This window comes from Delphinapterus leucas, chromosome 18, assembly GCF_059928025.1.
Source record: "Delphinapterus leucas isolate spDelLeu-1000000601 "Yukka" chromosome 18, BTC_Dleu_Yukka2, whole genome shotgun sequence".
Classification (NCBI taxonomy): Eukaryota; Metazoa; Chordata; class Mammalia; order Artiodactyla; family Monodontidae; genus Delphinapterus; species Delphinapterus leucas.
In genome coordinates, this window is record NC_143146.1 from 11,127,443 (window position 1) to 11,142,910 (window position 15,468).

Below are 15,468 nucleotides of genomic sequence, written 5' to 3' on the forward strand. Positions count from 1 at the left end.
TTAGATTCCTGCGCCCTCTCCCCCGGGGGTGGGGGACGTTGGAAAACTGTACACGTTTTCCTCACAGCTTATAATGTGTTCAATGAAATCTCCCAAGGATCAAGTAACATATGCCACTTATTTGAATAATTTTCCTTAATATTATTAGGGGTTATAAATTTGATTTTAATAAGGAATTGATTGCTTCAGGAGCTGGCGCTTAGGCATTTCGCTGGACCGTTGGGGAGGGCTGGCCCTGCGGCGACTGTCACCCTCTGGGACACACACACAGCCCCCAAGCTACAGTCTTTCCCTCCCCATTGAATGGGTAGCGTGGCCTCCGGGAGGTCAGGGTTGCCCTTCTCCCCAAGCAGCCCTTCAGCCTACCCTGCTGGTCCCTGCGGCTCAGTCCAGGGCCAGAGGGGAAGGAGAGAAGCGCCGGCCGCTGCAGCCAGCCGCGCCATCGGCCTCCGCCAGGAGAGCCCTGCGCGCCGCTAGGCAGTCCTATGGGGGTGTCGCCACTGACGTCCAAACCTTTTCACCACTGGGGGGTGACTCCGGGACTGCCAGGGCCTCTCTGAGCAACACTGGTACTCAGGAAGTTCTGGAAATGTCTTGATGGCTCAGGGCTTTAAAAACAAATACCCTCATTCCTACCCTTTGATTATTAAAATTATTTTTCCCTTCTTCCTTAGAGCATCTTGTTTGAAAACTCTGTTAAACTGTTGCAGGGTAGGGGAGTGAGGCTGCAAACCTTAGAGAAAGCTGGTGGTCCGTCCTTTGCCTCACTCACTTCCACCTGGCCATTTTCGTCTTTGTAGCTTATTCTATTTGATTTCACTGAATTCTTCAAGAGGTTCTCTTTTCATTTGGGGCCGATGGTTTGTTGCTTTCCTAAATCAAAACGTAGTCTATTTGTCACCTTCCTCCCTTGAACATCGTGCTTATTGGTGAGCAGCGGCTGGGCAGATAAGCAGGACTTCTTGAGCAAGCTCTCTGTTTAAAATTTCAAGAAAAAAACTTTTAGTAGAAAGGGGCCCTTAAACTATAATCATTGAACCAAGTTCAAAAACAAAGTACTCAGCTCAGTTTTAAACAGTGCAATTAAAAATAACTGTACCTCAGCTTTTCAGAGGGAGGGAAAGGAAAGGGGGCAGGGAAGAGGGAAAACAAAGAATAAGGAAATGTTTAGTGCTCTTAAATCCAGTCCAAATAGCTGAAAGAAAGGCATTCCCTCAGATAATGGAGCCATTAGAAACCCTGAAGGTTCCTGCCGCCATTCCTTACAGGGGATTTCCAAAAATTTAATTCACTCTCAGCTACCACACAAAGGACAGAGAAAATAATTTTGAGACTTTCTGCCAAAGGGGTAGTTTGGCCCAGTTTCTAGCATACACCTTCCTCCCCAGAATGCGAGGTGGTGCCTCCCATTCAATCAGGCAGCAGATCCAGACCCATGTCAGCCCTCAACTGCCTCCCCCCCATTTCCTTGAATAAGTTTGCTAGAAAAAAATAGTATGTTCATGCAGTTTCAACACATTTTATTATATTTCTGTATGCATTACTCTCAAAACATATCACAAGAAATGATCAAACCACTTAAAACCTTCAAATAAAAAATCTGAAACAGTTTATGCCCACAATTGTACATATTTATAGTTAAGAAACATTCTTTATAAATATTGTTTCCTCTGTAGCAAGTTAATACCATAATTTAATTACAAATGGATAAATATGGTAACGGGTATTTACAGAAGGAAGGGTGTTATTACGGAAAAAACTAACGGCACGACGTTTATTCCCCGCCCCCCACCAAAATCTTTCATACAGGAACTAACAAATTGAACTTGCAAACGCACTAAAACATCACATGTAAACCCAGCTAACAGAAAAATACATTCACAAGCGTTGGTGGTGGTGATGTGTGAGTGCTGTGGATCAGCATGTTGAAGAAACAGAAGGGAGACTTTGGCACGGCTTGTTTTTTCCAGTCTATAGTTGCATGAAGTTTACAATCAAGTTGCCTCATAAAAAGGAACACAATATTCAATACCACAATACAAAATAAACCATTTTCTTCCACATTACTTAAAAAGAAACCGGGGAAACTAAAAAGAGAAAAGAAAAAGCCCATCACTTGAGGAAGGGAAGGGAAGAAAGGCAGGAGGAACGCAATCCAGAGAATTACAAATGGACAAACTTCTATACACCAAGAAGCCATTAAAACCACGTCGGAGAAGGAAGGAGGAGTCCGCTATGTACAGTTTGTCAGAAGCCTGGGAAAGGGGCGGGAAGGAAAGCGCGCATGGGGGAAGGCATGGGGGGTTTGGTTCAATTTTTTTATGGGTTTTTTATTTCTTATTTTATATTTTTAGCTTCAGAGACTCCGGAAGGGATCTTTTTGCTTTTCATGCCTAGATTAGATTTAGAAAAAAAAAAAAAAAAAAAACTTTAAAAAATCCTTCTGCTGGTAAAATCGTTTCCATCATCATAAAAATCAGATTCATAATTTTAACAACACGGTCACAGGGTGCCCTGGGCGATCGCCACCGGAGGGCTGCCGCGCCAGGGTGGGGACCGGGAGAGAGAGAGAGGCCCCGGCCTCTCACACGTACCATTCATTGAAGTTGGAGGAGAGGCCGCTGTGGCCTCCGGCCGTCCCGCTGCCCCCGCCAGAGCCGCCGCCGCCGCCCCCGCCCGCCCCGCCGCCTCCCCCGCCGCCGCCGCCGCCGCCTCCACCGGAGCCTCCGCCCGCGCCGCCGCCGCCCGAGCCTCCGCCCCGATGCACCGCGGACACCGCCGCCGCCGCCGCCGCTGCCGCCGCCGCCGCCGCCGCCGCCGGGGAGAGGTTGGAGCTGCTCTGGGGCTCGGCGCTGGGGGACACCAGCCCCGGGGGCGTGGACGACTCGTAGCCGGAGCTGGCGGCAGGGGAGGACTCGGAGCCCTGCGGGGAGGACTCATGGACCTTCAAGACAAAAGCCGGGAGGGGAGACCAAAGGGGACTGGGTGTGAGTGCAGCTGCTGTGGGGCCGGGCCCCCGGGAGGAGCACCCCCAGAAATGCCCCCCCGCGGCCCCAGGGAACCCTCGCCTTCCCGGGCCGGCCACATCGCCCTCCTCCCGGCCTCCCCGGTGGTACCTTCATGTGTTTCCGCAGCGAGCTGGGGTGCGTGTAGGACTTGTCGCACATCTTGCACAGATAGGGCTTATCGGAGGTGTGGACGTGCATATGCTTCTTCCTGTCGCTGCTGTTGGCGAAGCGCCGGTCGCAGCCCTCGAACTCACACTGGAAAGGCTTCTCCCCTGTGGACACGAACATGGGCGCTTGCTGCCGACGCCCAGAGCCCCCCGGGACCCGCACCCACCCCGGAGGGGGCCAGGCCTCCGGGAGGAGGAAAGAGGGGCGATAAGGGCCTGGCTTCCTTAAACAAGGCGGATCCCTTCTGTGGCAGAACCAAGACGAAACTAACTGCCTTGCCACCTGACAGTCGTGCTTATTAATTTCGTATTTTACTTTTCTTCCAGGCTGACCCGCATTTCCTCAAATTTATGACGAATGTGGGGTAGCACCCCACTCCTGCCTGCCTTTCTATAGTGCTTCTTGGATTCGCAGCTTCTAACGAGTTGGTCTCACCCTAGAGAAGCTGTTATTATGACAAAATATTTGGGGCATTATCAGAATCACACAGGCTGCTGGGCTGCGGTCGGCTTCTCTCTGGGGCCAGTAGGCAATTACGTTTGGAGTTGTTGTGTGTTGTTTGGGGACTGTGCTGTGGATAGTGACTGAGCCAGTATTTTTCGTCCAAAATTCTGCAAATTGATAATCCTAGGCTCACTTCCAGTCTTTTCAAAGAGAAGTTGGGAAAGAGATAAATATCAGAGGTAAGGCAGCACCTGGCGATTGCAGAGAGGCACAGGCTGGGCAGTGGGTGTGGGGGGATCAGCAAAGGCTTTCAGAATCTCCCTGTTTAATTTTCTGGCGGTCCCTGCATCCTGTTGCCAGAATTCCAAATGCTTGGAGTCATTTAGAGGTGTGAGAACTCAAACATTGTTCCACTTGGAAATGGGACCATTTAACGTTAAATTCCATTAGCACCTAAATTGTTTTTTAAAGACATCCGCTCAGACGCAGGACTCGAAAGCGAGCATTTCATGCAAATAGATTTCTCAAATTTTAAACCTTGTTAAAAGCTTGTCTCGCACCTCGGCTCCCTCCCTTCCCGGAAGAGAACAATAGGCCGCTGGCGCATCCCCACTTCGGAGTAAATATTGACGGGGGAAGTTGCTAAAACATTTGGCTTTCTTTTAGGAAATCGTCTGGCACGATTTCGGCTGGGACCTGGTCATAGATGAATAATCTATGAGGCGAGAGGCGCGTTCTTTCTCGGATCTCTCTTACGCGATTGCCCCGCGGGGCCTCGCTGCCCCGGGCTCTTGCTGACCCGGTTGTCGGTCCAAGTTTGGAATCGCAAACCCTCTGGTGCCCATTAGAGAATTTCACAAACTGCTGAGAACCCACCGTAAAGCCCCGCGACCCACCTCGAGATGGGCTTTAAAAACGAGAAACGCTTTACAGCTTCGGCTCACACCAGACTCATTTTTAATGGGAAACAGTCCGGGTAAGGGACGTTTGGACCCCGAGTAAAAGAAGTGGGAAAACACACAAGCCACTCAAACGCACACACCCGGAGCAGAAAAGCACATTCAGACAAGCTGGCAGAATCCTCTCTAGGCTCGATTCCCGGGCACCAAGTTGGAGAGCAGTTTTATTTTGTGCCTTCTATTTAGTACGGAAATTATTAACCGGGGCTGAGCAGACCAAGCAACTGCCATCACCCAAAGCATACCTTTGATGTTACCGTGATCATTTAAAACTCAATTTCCGCACATGGAAAAACCCAACCCAATAATATTCTTTCATTCTCCAACAAAAGCAAGCTGCTGGCTCTCTCGCACACACAAAAACATCTCCCATCCCAGGGCAGGGGCTGGCGGTCAGCGCGTTTCTCCCAGCCAACCAACCACGGCTTCTCTTCCCCTCTACGCCCCGTCCCTGTCCCGACCCGCGGTTACCTGTGTGGGTTCTTTTGTGGATCTTGAGGTTCTCGGAGCGCGCGAAGACCTTGCCGCAGCCCGGGAAGGGGCAGGGGAAGGGCTTCTCGCCGGTGTGTACGCGGATGTGGTTGACCAGTTTGTATTTGGCCTTGAAGGGCTTGCCCTCGCGCGGACACTCTTCCCAGAAGCAGACGTGGTTGCTCTGCTCCGGGCCGCCGACGTGCTCCACGGAGACGTGGGTCACCAGCTCGTGCATGGTGCTGAAAGTTTTGTTGCAGCTCTTCTTGGGGTTGCTCAGCTGCTCCGGGTCGATCCACTTGCAGATGAGCTCCTGCTTGATGCACTGCTGCCGCATGTAGCGGAAAAAGGCACCAGGGTGGTGGTGGTGGTGATGATGGTGGGCGGCGGCCGCTGCCATGTTCATACCCATGTTCATATTCATGGGGCCGTATTGGTTGTGGAGTTGCGCCGCCGAGTAGGGGTCGGTCCGCGGGCTGGCCACCTGGCGGTACTGATCCGAGCGCCCGAACACCTCGCCGGGCAGCCCGAGGCGCATCTGCCCGTTGAGCACATTCTGCGAGCCGTGCGGCCCGTGCTGCTCCGGGAGGCCAGGAAAGAGGAGGTGGCCCTGTGCGTCCGAGTGTGCGTGGTGCAGGCCACCAGCTCCCGGCCCGAACAGCCCATGCTGCCCGCCGCCCGGCGCCGACTCGCCGAAGCCGCGGCTGCGGAACAGGAAGTCCCGGGTGGAGTTGAAGGGCGGCCCAGAGTAGGAGCCGACATGCGCGGCATGGGGCCCGAGCGCGGCGGCGGCCGCGGCGGCCGCGGCGGAGCCGGGGTAGGCGCCGGGGCCCTGCGACGTGAACGCCGAGCTCTGGCCGGGGGACAACTCGTGCGCGCCCGGGTTGAGCTTGAAGGCGCCCATGTGCGCGGCCGCCGAGTCCACGAAGCCGTTCTGCGCCGCCGCCAGGCTCAGTTCGCGGTCCTGCATCTCCGCGGCGGCCGCCGCCGCCGCGGCGGCCGAATGGTGATGGTGGCGCGCGAAGCTGCCCACCCCGATGGCCGGGAACTGCGGCCCCGCGTCCAGGAGCATGGCCAGCGCGTCTGCCCTCCCCGCCGACCCCGGCGAGCCCCGCGCCTCCTCGGCTCCAACTCCCGCCCCGCGCGCTGTACGTTCAGCGGCCGCCCGGCTCCGAGCGCAGGCGGCGGAGGTGGTGGCGGCTTCAGGCCCGGGAGCCGCGCTCCTGCGCCCGCCGCCTCCGCCGCCGCCTGGATCTGCCTCGGGCGGCCAGGCGCGGAGCGAAAGAGCGGAGAGGAAGAGGAGGAGGCGGCGGCGGAGGAGGCGCGGGAGGAGGAGGAGGAGGTGGTGGAGAAGAGTCCAAAGCCAGGCGGAGAACCAAAGTGTATTAAAGGAGCTGCGGCGGGGGCGGGCAGGGCAGGGGAGGCGGGCGGGAGGAGGGAGCGGGAGGAGGTGTGGGGAACTGAGCGGAGAGGGGGGTCGACGGGGGGCGAGCGCAGCGGCCCCCACCCCTGCGCGCACTCGCGCGCGCACGCACTCGCTCGCACGCCCGGCGGCCCCGGGGCCCGGCAGCGCCAAGCCGCGCCTGCAGAGTGAAATCACAGCAGCCGCGGGGCCCAGGTGCCGGACCGCGGGGCCCAGGTGCCGGACCGCGGCGGCCGTGCACGGACTAGGCAGGCTGGCGAGGCGAGGACCGAGGCGACCTCCGCGCTCGGCGACCCGGCCTGGCGCGCCCGCGGCTCCACCTGACCGCGGCGGGGGAGCTGGGGCGGCGGACGGAGGCCGGGCGCCCTCTCCGCGGCGCGCTCTGTCGGCTGCTCCCTCCCCCGCGGCCCTAGCCGCGCCGCCCTGCGCGCGGCGGTATTGTTCGGCTCCGCGGCCGCGGTATTTAGCCCTCCTCGTCCTCCGTGCTTGGCATTGGCTGCGCCTCGTGTAGTAAACTGGCAGCGGCTACGAATTCCCCCAGATGAAGGAAGCTGCCGCGCCGCTCCCTCTTTCTTTAAGTTGTGCGGGAGGAGGAGGAGGCGGGGGAGGAGGGGGAGGGGGAGGGGGCTGTGGGAGGGGAGAAGGCAAGCGGGGGGGGCGGGAGGAGGGGAGGCTGGGCTGGAAAACAATAACAACAATAAAAAAGTGTTCTCTAGCCCGCTCCCTCCCTCTCGCCGGTCGGCCCGGGGCACTAGATCCGGAGCGGGCGGCCGCACCCGCGAGGACCCAGCAGAGAGCGCAGCCCGAGCAAACGCGAAGAGACCGAAGTAGGTTTCCCGCTTTCGGCTGCGGTGGACTCCGTTCGCCACCGCCTCCGCCTCTGTTTATTTCAGTGGGCGCCAAAGCCGCAGCCTTTTTTTATTTTTTGTCCCCTCCTTTTCCTCTCCCCTCCCCCCTCGGCCCCGCGCCTCCCGCCCAGGTCTCCCTCCTTCCCTCGGGCTTCAGGCCAGGCCTCCCGCTCACACCGCCCCTTTAACGGCGGCTCCCGCCCCGCCCGCCCTCCCGGCGCCGCCATTGGCCGCTGAGGCCCCGTCAATCCGGCGCCCCCGCCCCGCGGCCGATCCGCCCCTCCTCCCCAGCGCCCCTCCAGCTCCCCGCCTCCCCGACTGCTGCTGTTGGTGGCAGCCCGCCGGGTCTGCCAGCCTCCCGCTCTTCTCCCGCGCTCTTGGCGCTGCGGCTCCTCGTCCGGCCGGCCGCGGCGCTCCCCGGAGCCGGGCGGCCCGCATCGCGCGGGGCTGGGCCGCGGGGTCACAGCGCCCTTGGCTGGGCCCGAGAGGGACGCCACCCTGCTCTCGTGCCCTTCGGTAGAGGCCACTGATTCCCCGGGGACCCGAACCGCTCCTGGCGGGCACCTAAAGCGGGCACCCCTGGTTGCTCGAGAACCTGGCTAGCAACCAGGCCGCGGGGCGGGAGGTTCTGCGTGCCGGGACGCTGCAGACCCGGCCCTCCCCCTTCCACCGCACCTGGAGGGCGCCGCGGGGAGCGGCCCGGGGGCCGGTCTCCTGCCCGGTTGGCACGCTCCTTGTGCGCGCCCATCCCCGCAACACACACTTTGTCAACTTGTTCTGTGGTGTTGAAAACACAGGTGCGGGATGGAGGGCCTAGAGAAAGCCAGGCGTGCCCCTTCCTCCCACCCTCCGGACATTCACCCAGACGCCGCCCCCTCCCCGGCCGCGGCCCCCAGCCGGGGCTCAGCGCGCTCCGCTCCCCCCGCCGCTCGCGTCTTCTTCTGATTACGGCTGTAAACACTGGGCAGCGGCCCCCGCGAGGGAGGTGGTTGTTTGGAAGTGGTTTAAAGATGGTGTCACCCTCGGGGTGGATGCCCAGAAGCCCGGGCCTCTGCCACGGTAGGGTGGGAGGTGTGGGGACGCCCTAGGCGCGCGGCCAGACAAGGCTCAGGCTGCAGTTTGGCCGAGGGTCGGGCTCAGAGCCTCCAGAGAAGAAATCTCCAGACCGGTAGGGCTTAAACCTTCTAGAAGACATTTATCAAGCCTTCTCCAGGAGCGGGGACCACCCCCTCGAGGCGGTGGCGGGCCCGAGGCTGCTCCCCGTGCTGCGCGGGGCCTGCCTCGCGGCCCCGGGGCTCTGGTCATCCTCCAGGCCCCCGGTTGGCCGCTGCGGACATTTCCTGTCCTGCCGCTGAAAGCTGGCGTCCCGGAGGTAACCGGAGAGGGACCGGCGGGCCCGGAGGCTGCGGAGGTGTGAATGGAAGGCCTGAGGCCAGCGCCTTCGCCTAGCTAGCGTGGGGAACTGCTTTTTTATTTATTTTTTCCTTTAAACAAATCTCTGGGAGCTGAAATAAAATTCAAGTAAGAGAAAATAATCCACACGCATTTCAAAATTTCATGTTGAAATGCAATCAACAAAAACGCGGGAAGACAACTCTAGCCGGCGGTCGCTGGCTGAACTGGGCTCTCCCGCGCCGGCACAGGCAGCCTCTCCCGGCCGGAGCGGGTCTCTCTCTGAAGGTCGGACCGGCCGCAGCCCCTCGCATAAGTGGCCCTATGCCCTCCCGCTGTCCCCCTTCCCTGCCTGGAGGGGGGTGGGAGAGAAGGAAGGAGGCCGGGGTATTTTGTCTGAAAGCCAGGGAGTTTGCCTGAAAGCTGGGGATTCTCGACTTCTCTGAAGGGAGGAAATGTTCCTCTTCTCCACACACCTCTCTCTATGTCGGGGGGAAGGGGAGGCAAATGCCAAACTGCCCTCCTAAGTGGAGAGGGACCTGAGAGAGAGACAGACGGAGACGGAGACGGACTCCAGGCAGGAAGGCTGCCCTGCTACAGTGAATCTATAAAATTGCCCGGTGCACAGCCTTTCACACTTGCTTATTTTATTCATCAGTATGTACGGCGGGGGAATTGGAAAAGCTTACTCCAAAAGTGTTTCCAAAAGAAAATATTCTCTTAGAGACTGGTCGTGAGAATAGCGATCCTGCACATCTCCAAACCTCACTTCCCTTCCTTCTCCCAAGCCATCAGACTTCTTCAAGTCCTCCTCCCTCCGCACTTTCTCGCCCCCGCTGCGCGCCTCTGCCCCTCTCCTCTCCGCCCCATTCTCTCCTTTCGCTTCCATTCCTCTTTGCTGCGCCCATTTCGGGCCGGCGCCGCTGGGCGCTCGCTGGCCCTGGGTCCGGGCCGCGCGGCCGGGTGGTGGGGCGGAAAGCTAATTCCCGCCGGAGACCCTGCGGGCTGGGCCCTCCTGGCTATTCTTTCCGGGCTCCAGTTCTCCTCCCTCTGCACGACACGGAGGAGCTGAGCCAAGTTCAAAGTCACGTCGCCGTCCCCTCTTAGAAGCGCTTTATTTCTCTACAAACTGCAAAACCCCTTTGCCTCAAGACACAGTTTTGTTTTGTTCTGTTTTTTTAAAAGGAAGGAAAGGGGAGAGAGAGAAAGAAAGCAAGAGAGAGAGAGAGAGAAAAAAAAAACCTGCAAAGGCTTTCAGAGTCATTGCCTCAAAAGTACATTTGCGCTTCTTGGCCGAAGGAAAAAAAGCGGCGAAGCTGAGTTCCGCACCCTGTGAGTGAATTCAGTTTTTCAACAGGTTTCTAGAACGGCCCGCCGTGTCGGGGTCAGACTCTCGGGACCCACAACTGTCCCCATCGGGCAAACATGTACCCTCTTTGTAAGTTTTCCAAAATTGTTCTTTGGAGATCTCACAGAGCCTGCGCCGGGCTAGGCCAGCGAGACTCCAGGCTTTGCTGCATGTGGATGGCCCTGTATGGCGGGCCCCTGGGTGCCAGGGCTGGCGTCCCTTTCCCAGCAAGTGGAGACAATGACAGTGTAATAGAGAATTCGGGTTGTCCTCAAAAAAACAGAAAATCCCATCAAATACCCGGGCACTCATTCATTGAACACCTTGTTGCGGTTTGTGGGCCTCTGTAAAGGGTTGACTATGATGAGTATTTTGTGTACATATACATAAAAACAATGCAAATGCGCACACAACACACACACACAGGTGTATCTCGTTGGCCAGGAGAAACCAAAAACAAACAAGCAAACAAAAGCGATCTTTGAATTGGAAAGCAGAAACACTCGGTGACCATACCACTCAAACTTTTAATTTTCCTCTTAAGGAAAGGGATGGAAATGAGGGAAGAGATGGGAGGGGAAAAAATGTGGAAACAGCTGTCTATATACACTGGACAAAAAAAAAAAAAAAAAAGGATTTCACAGGATTTCAGCACTATCCTCTGTATCACAGACTCATAAATTCAACAAGATCATCAACAGGATATTAAGTTGCAGGTCACCTTTGATTCAGCCTCTCAGCCACTCCTGGGCTGGGCGACCCCTGACCCATGAAGGACCACATGTATGGTGGGGGACCCCCCTCCCCCGTAAAACTCACCTAGAACAAAAGATCTTTGTCCGAGGTTTAAAGAAGTGTAATGTAAAAGAAGGGGAAATCTGTAATGTAAAAGAAAGGGAAATCGTGAAAATCTCAGCCAATGTTGTAACTTTTAAATACCATTTTTAAGAAGGGGGAGATTTAGTGGAGGTGGGGAGAATCATAGGATAAGGCCCTCTCTAGTCTGCTAAAAGAACTTCTTTCTACAGTAAAAATTTACTGTTCTGTAACTGGGCCTATAAAAAGTGTCTATATAAAATAAATGCTCACCAGCAGTTTAGTGTTAGGGATGCAAATGTTTGTGTATTTGTCATTAGGGACTCAGAAAAAAATAGAAGCCAACATTTCTAGGCGACAGTGGTTGGTTGTGCTTTTGCAAAAGTAAGAGGACTAATTGTTCTTACTTTGTCTCCTTTCCTGATGGGAGAGTTTCTACTGCTGTAAAACAAAGCAAAAACAAAAACAACCCCAAAACAGAAGGCATTAGCTTACTTCAATGTGTTTAATTATTTTGAGGGCCGTTACCCTTTGGGCTCCCAGGAAAACTACATCCAGGGAGGCTGAATACCGGTGACAGGCGAGCAGCTTTCCAATAAACTGCAGTATTATTGCAATAGACTTTGTAATACAATTTATGCTGTCATTCATAAATAACAATGCCATATGTCAACCATATTGCTTACACAAGTAAATCCGTCAACGTGTCACTATTTGATTTATCTCAACAGCTTCTTCAAATATTGAAGTATAGATATTGGAAGGGGTATAGAATGGGGAGAAACTACCTACAAAATTTGAGATTGAAAATAAAAGCACAACCTCTCCTCCTCCTTTATCCCCCATCCAAAAACATTCTAAAGGATAAAGCATGAAGGGGAGGAGAAGCACATCTTGGAGCCAACATAAAGAAATATTGGGCGGTTATACGAACTGTGAACACGTAAGGGGGTTTCTGCTTCCTGTGTGGACCTTCTAAGCATTTTAAAAAAGACAACAGTTAGACATTTCCCAAGAAATTACCAATCTTAATTGTCGAACGTGTGTCAGAGGCCATTCTCCAACAACCCCCATCCCTGAGGGTAAAAATGATTGATAACCAAATGATAATATTTAATGACAGGTCAATTTTACTCAACTTATATTTTCGTAGTGGGGAAGTGAAGAGAGCCGTAATTTTTCAAGGGCTTTTAAGCACTAAGGTCAGGTGGAAATGGGATGAGTCCAATTCTTGAGTGTCCAAAACAAACGAACAAACAAACCGAACGTTTCAATTATGGTCACATAACCCAAGCTTCTGGGGTTTTATGTTTGGCTTTGTTTTTAATCCTCATTAAGTCCATGTTCATGGGACAGGGATCAAAAACTTTATCAAGAAGCACATTTTTGGTTACTCTTAGCCTCACACATAGCCGTGGAGTCTGAGGATTCAGCTCGGGCTCAGAAGGGCGGGAAACAGAGGCAACCCTCCGAGAAGCTCTCAGACAGCTGAGAATTGCGCGGTGCTTCCTGGCACCCAAGGCCCCAGGGCTGGGTCGCAGGTCCCACGAGGTCAGGTCACCAGTGGTGAGGGCTAGATGGTGGGGATCTGGTCCCTGCCGAGTGCAAGCCGGGCAGGTGGCTGGGTACCTCATTGCCTAGTCGCCACCTGGCAAGCTTGATTTGGGAAAAAGCCCTTGAACCCAAAGTCCTCATCACTTCCGGCCATGTCAAAGCTCAACTAAAATGCAGTTTTTGTGGGCCCCTTTGCTCACCTCGCCCCGGCTTTAGAGAGGACTCCCCACTCCCTCTTTCATTGTCAGCTGATAACCCTCCTCCTCCCAGTTGAGCACCCATGGAGCCCTCGGGCTGGGCTACAAAAGTCCTCTGAGCCCTCAAATGACTCGGGGCACCCTCTCCGCCCTTGAACCTGCCTCTGGAGCAGCCCAGATGGCACAAGGCTCTCCAAACCCGCCGGGCACCCTCTGCAAGGAGGCCGCCCTTGCGGAAACCACGCGGGACGGGCGAGCCATAAAGCAATTGCAAAGGCAATAAAAGGCAACTCGGTGGGTCCCCCAGCTCCTTTCTTGTCCACCTCACTGTCCCCAGCGTACCCCCTCCCCTCGCCTGCCGAAACAATCAAACAAAGGCTCAAAAGCCAGGAAATGTCCAATTCACTTCCCTTAGAGTTTATTAATTGCCCACACCCATCGCAAGGAAACTTGGCTATGTTCAGGGACGAACGGAGGGCACCGGGGAGCCGCAGACCCCCCTCGGCGCAGCGGGAAGCCGTGAGCGCCCGCCCGGGCATCCCCAGAGACCGGGCTCTGCCGCCTCCTGGCAGCGGAGCGCGGCGTGGCCGCCGGGTTCGGGCCGGCTCGGCGTTTACTGTCCCTCCCCACCCTCTTCCCGCCTTTGTTTGGGGCCGGGGGCCGGTTGGGGTTCGGGGTGCAGCAGAGAAGGCTGGAAATCGATGTTCCCCCAGGAGCACCTGTCGACCCCACAAAGGGCGTTTCCACGGATTGTCACGTTGCTGCCCCACATAAGCACCTCCGCTGCAGAAGTGCAGACAAGGGCATGGGTTTTGAGGATCCACCCTGACGACCAGCACCACCGCGGAAATACGGGGCTAAATCCACAGAACTGGCATAACGACTTCTACAGCCCCCTGCTTAAAAAAAAACAAAAAATACCAAAACCCACATTACTGTTTATTATTTTCTTCAACGTCCTGGAAACTGTTGGTATTTACTTAGGAAGTGTGACACAGTTATTGGGTCCTTAGAAACTCGGGATGTTAAGGGGTTTTAATTTGGCTCCCAAATGGCTTGAAAAAGAACCAGCGCACCTGGGGTCAGGCGGGTCATCACAATAACAAAAAGCGCGTCTACAAAATAAAAAGCTCTTTTATAAAGAAAGGCAATCCCGGAAATCCACTGCGAGCCTTCCTGATGACCATCTAGCTAGGCCTATTCTCAGGTTTAATTGGCAGGCGGTTTATTGGCGCCTTATCGGTGTTGATTGAAATTTTGCTCCCAGTTCTTTCTTTGAAGAATTAGCATCTCAAGTCGATTACCTGAGTCAATTATCTTTTTAGGGTCTGAGTTTGGTCATAAATTTGCAAATATTCATTAAACACACTTTGTAAATATCTCTCTTTCTAATCGCTACTCAAATCTCTAACATTTCCTTAAAAAGTCTTTCTGTTTTAAAGCTTCCATAAAAAGAAATTGATCAGGGAGCTATATTTGAATTAAGACATATTAAATAGATGACAGATACATATCACGCTGTGTTTAACAAGAGTTGTACAAGGAGGCGGGTTCCAGATTCCGCACGGCTCTGCTGCACCATTATTCACATTTTTACAGCCTTTCCTTCATGCCTTCACCCATTAAACCATTAAATTTCAGCAATTCAATAAAACAAAGCAGTTATAATTTTGAGGAAAAGCTATTTTGAAGGAGGTGGAGGTACCCATTTTATTGCACAATAAAAATGCTCAACAGTCTATATTAAAGGCTAAGTTGGGTTTATTTTCTTCTTTCTTTATTCATTCTTTCTGTTTTGTTTTGTTTTGAACTTATAACCTGCAGAATTGAACGCAAAGCTGCCATTATGGAAGTATTGACGAGTATTGCTAAAAAATTCAAATAAAGGAAATATTTGAAATGTTCTGAGAGGAAATGAAGACAGTGGTGACAATTCCACATATGATGCTTTCTCCATAAAGCATTCATAGAAATGACACTGTCCTCCCTCCACCTTGCCTAAGTGGCTGGAGACTTTTAAGTCTTTGAAAATTGTGGAAGGACTCTTCCTCTCCAAATACAGATGTGGATTTTGTCACTGCTGTTCATTAGAAACTTTTTGTTGTATTTGCACTCATGCCTCTCTTATTTCCCCGTATTTGAGCTTCATGAAACTTAAAGAAAATGCCCATTTGAAATTTGATTGTACTATTTTCTTTGTTTGCTTGTCAGTTTTATAAGAGAAATGACATTCCCAAGGCTCACAGGGAAATTCCCTGTTAAACATTGTTAGCATCAATGTAAATGGGCTACCGAATCAGCTCTTTTGAAAATAATTCTTACCACTTCTCAGGACGATCTCGCAGATGATGGCTTTATGTAGTCTTTAAAAATAAAAAAAAACTTGGACAGTAAACAAATTAAGCTGGTAACATGTTTGACTGTATCCCAAAAGAAAAAAAAAACACCTTTTAGTCATTATCCTCTTTTTTTTCAAATAATTTTATTTAGGGCAGGAAAATAAAAATTATAAACCCTGAGCTTAATTTTTGAGCATCATGGAACATGGCAAAATTTTAAGGTGTTTTCTTGTTAAAGCTGAAGTGACACTCTGGGGCAGTAAGGACCCTAAAGTGTGAGGGATGTCACATTTCTCCGCCCCCCCCCAAAGTGATGCAAGGATCTATTTCACTTTTTAAAAAGATTTGATAGCAACTCGCTTGAAAGGGCTCACTTTTTTTTTAGAGCCAGTTTTTATGGTTTTCAAGTAAAACATCTCTCCTGCTAGATGAGCTTATTAGAAAATAACACGATAAAAGGTCATTCTATCAGCATATAAACCGCAAAGATACTGATCCAAT

At 53.4% G+C, this 15,468-nt stretch overlaps 1 protein-coding gene across 1 annotated transcript; it reads right to left on the minus strand.

Annotated features, from left to right (window-relative positions):
* Positions 1–386: 386 nt before the first annotated feature.
* On the minus strand, positions 387–6,122 carry ZIC2 (Zic family zinc finger 2). The gene is made up of 3 exons (XM_022576843.2): positions 5,051–6,122; positions 3,117–3,280; positions 387–2,944 (listed from the first exon to the last, which is right to left on the minus strand). The coding sequence occupies exons 1-3, from the start codon at positions 6,120–6,122 to the stop codon at positions 2,585–2,587; spliced, it is 1,596 nt and encodes a 531-aa protein (XP_022432551.1). The 3' UTR covers positions 387–2,584.
* Positions 6,123–15,468: the final 9,346 nt, after the last annotated feature.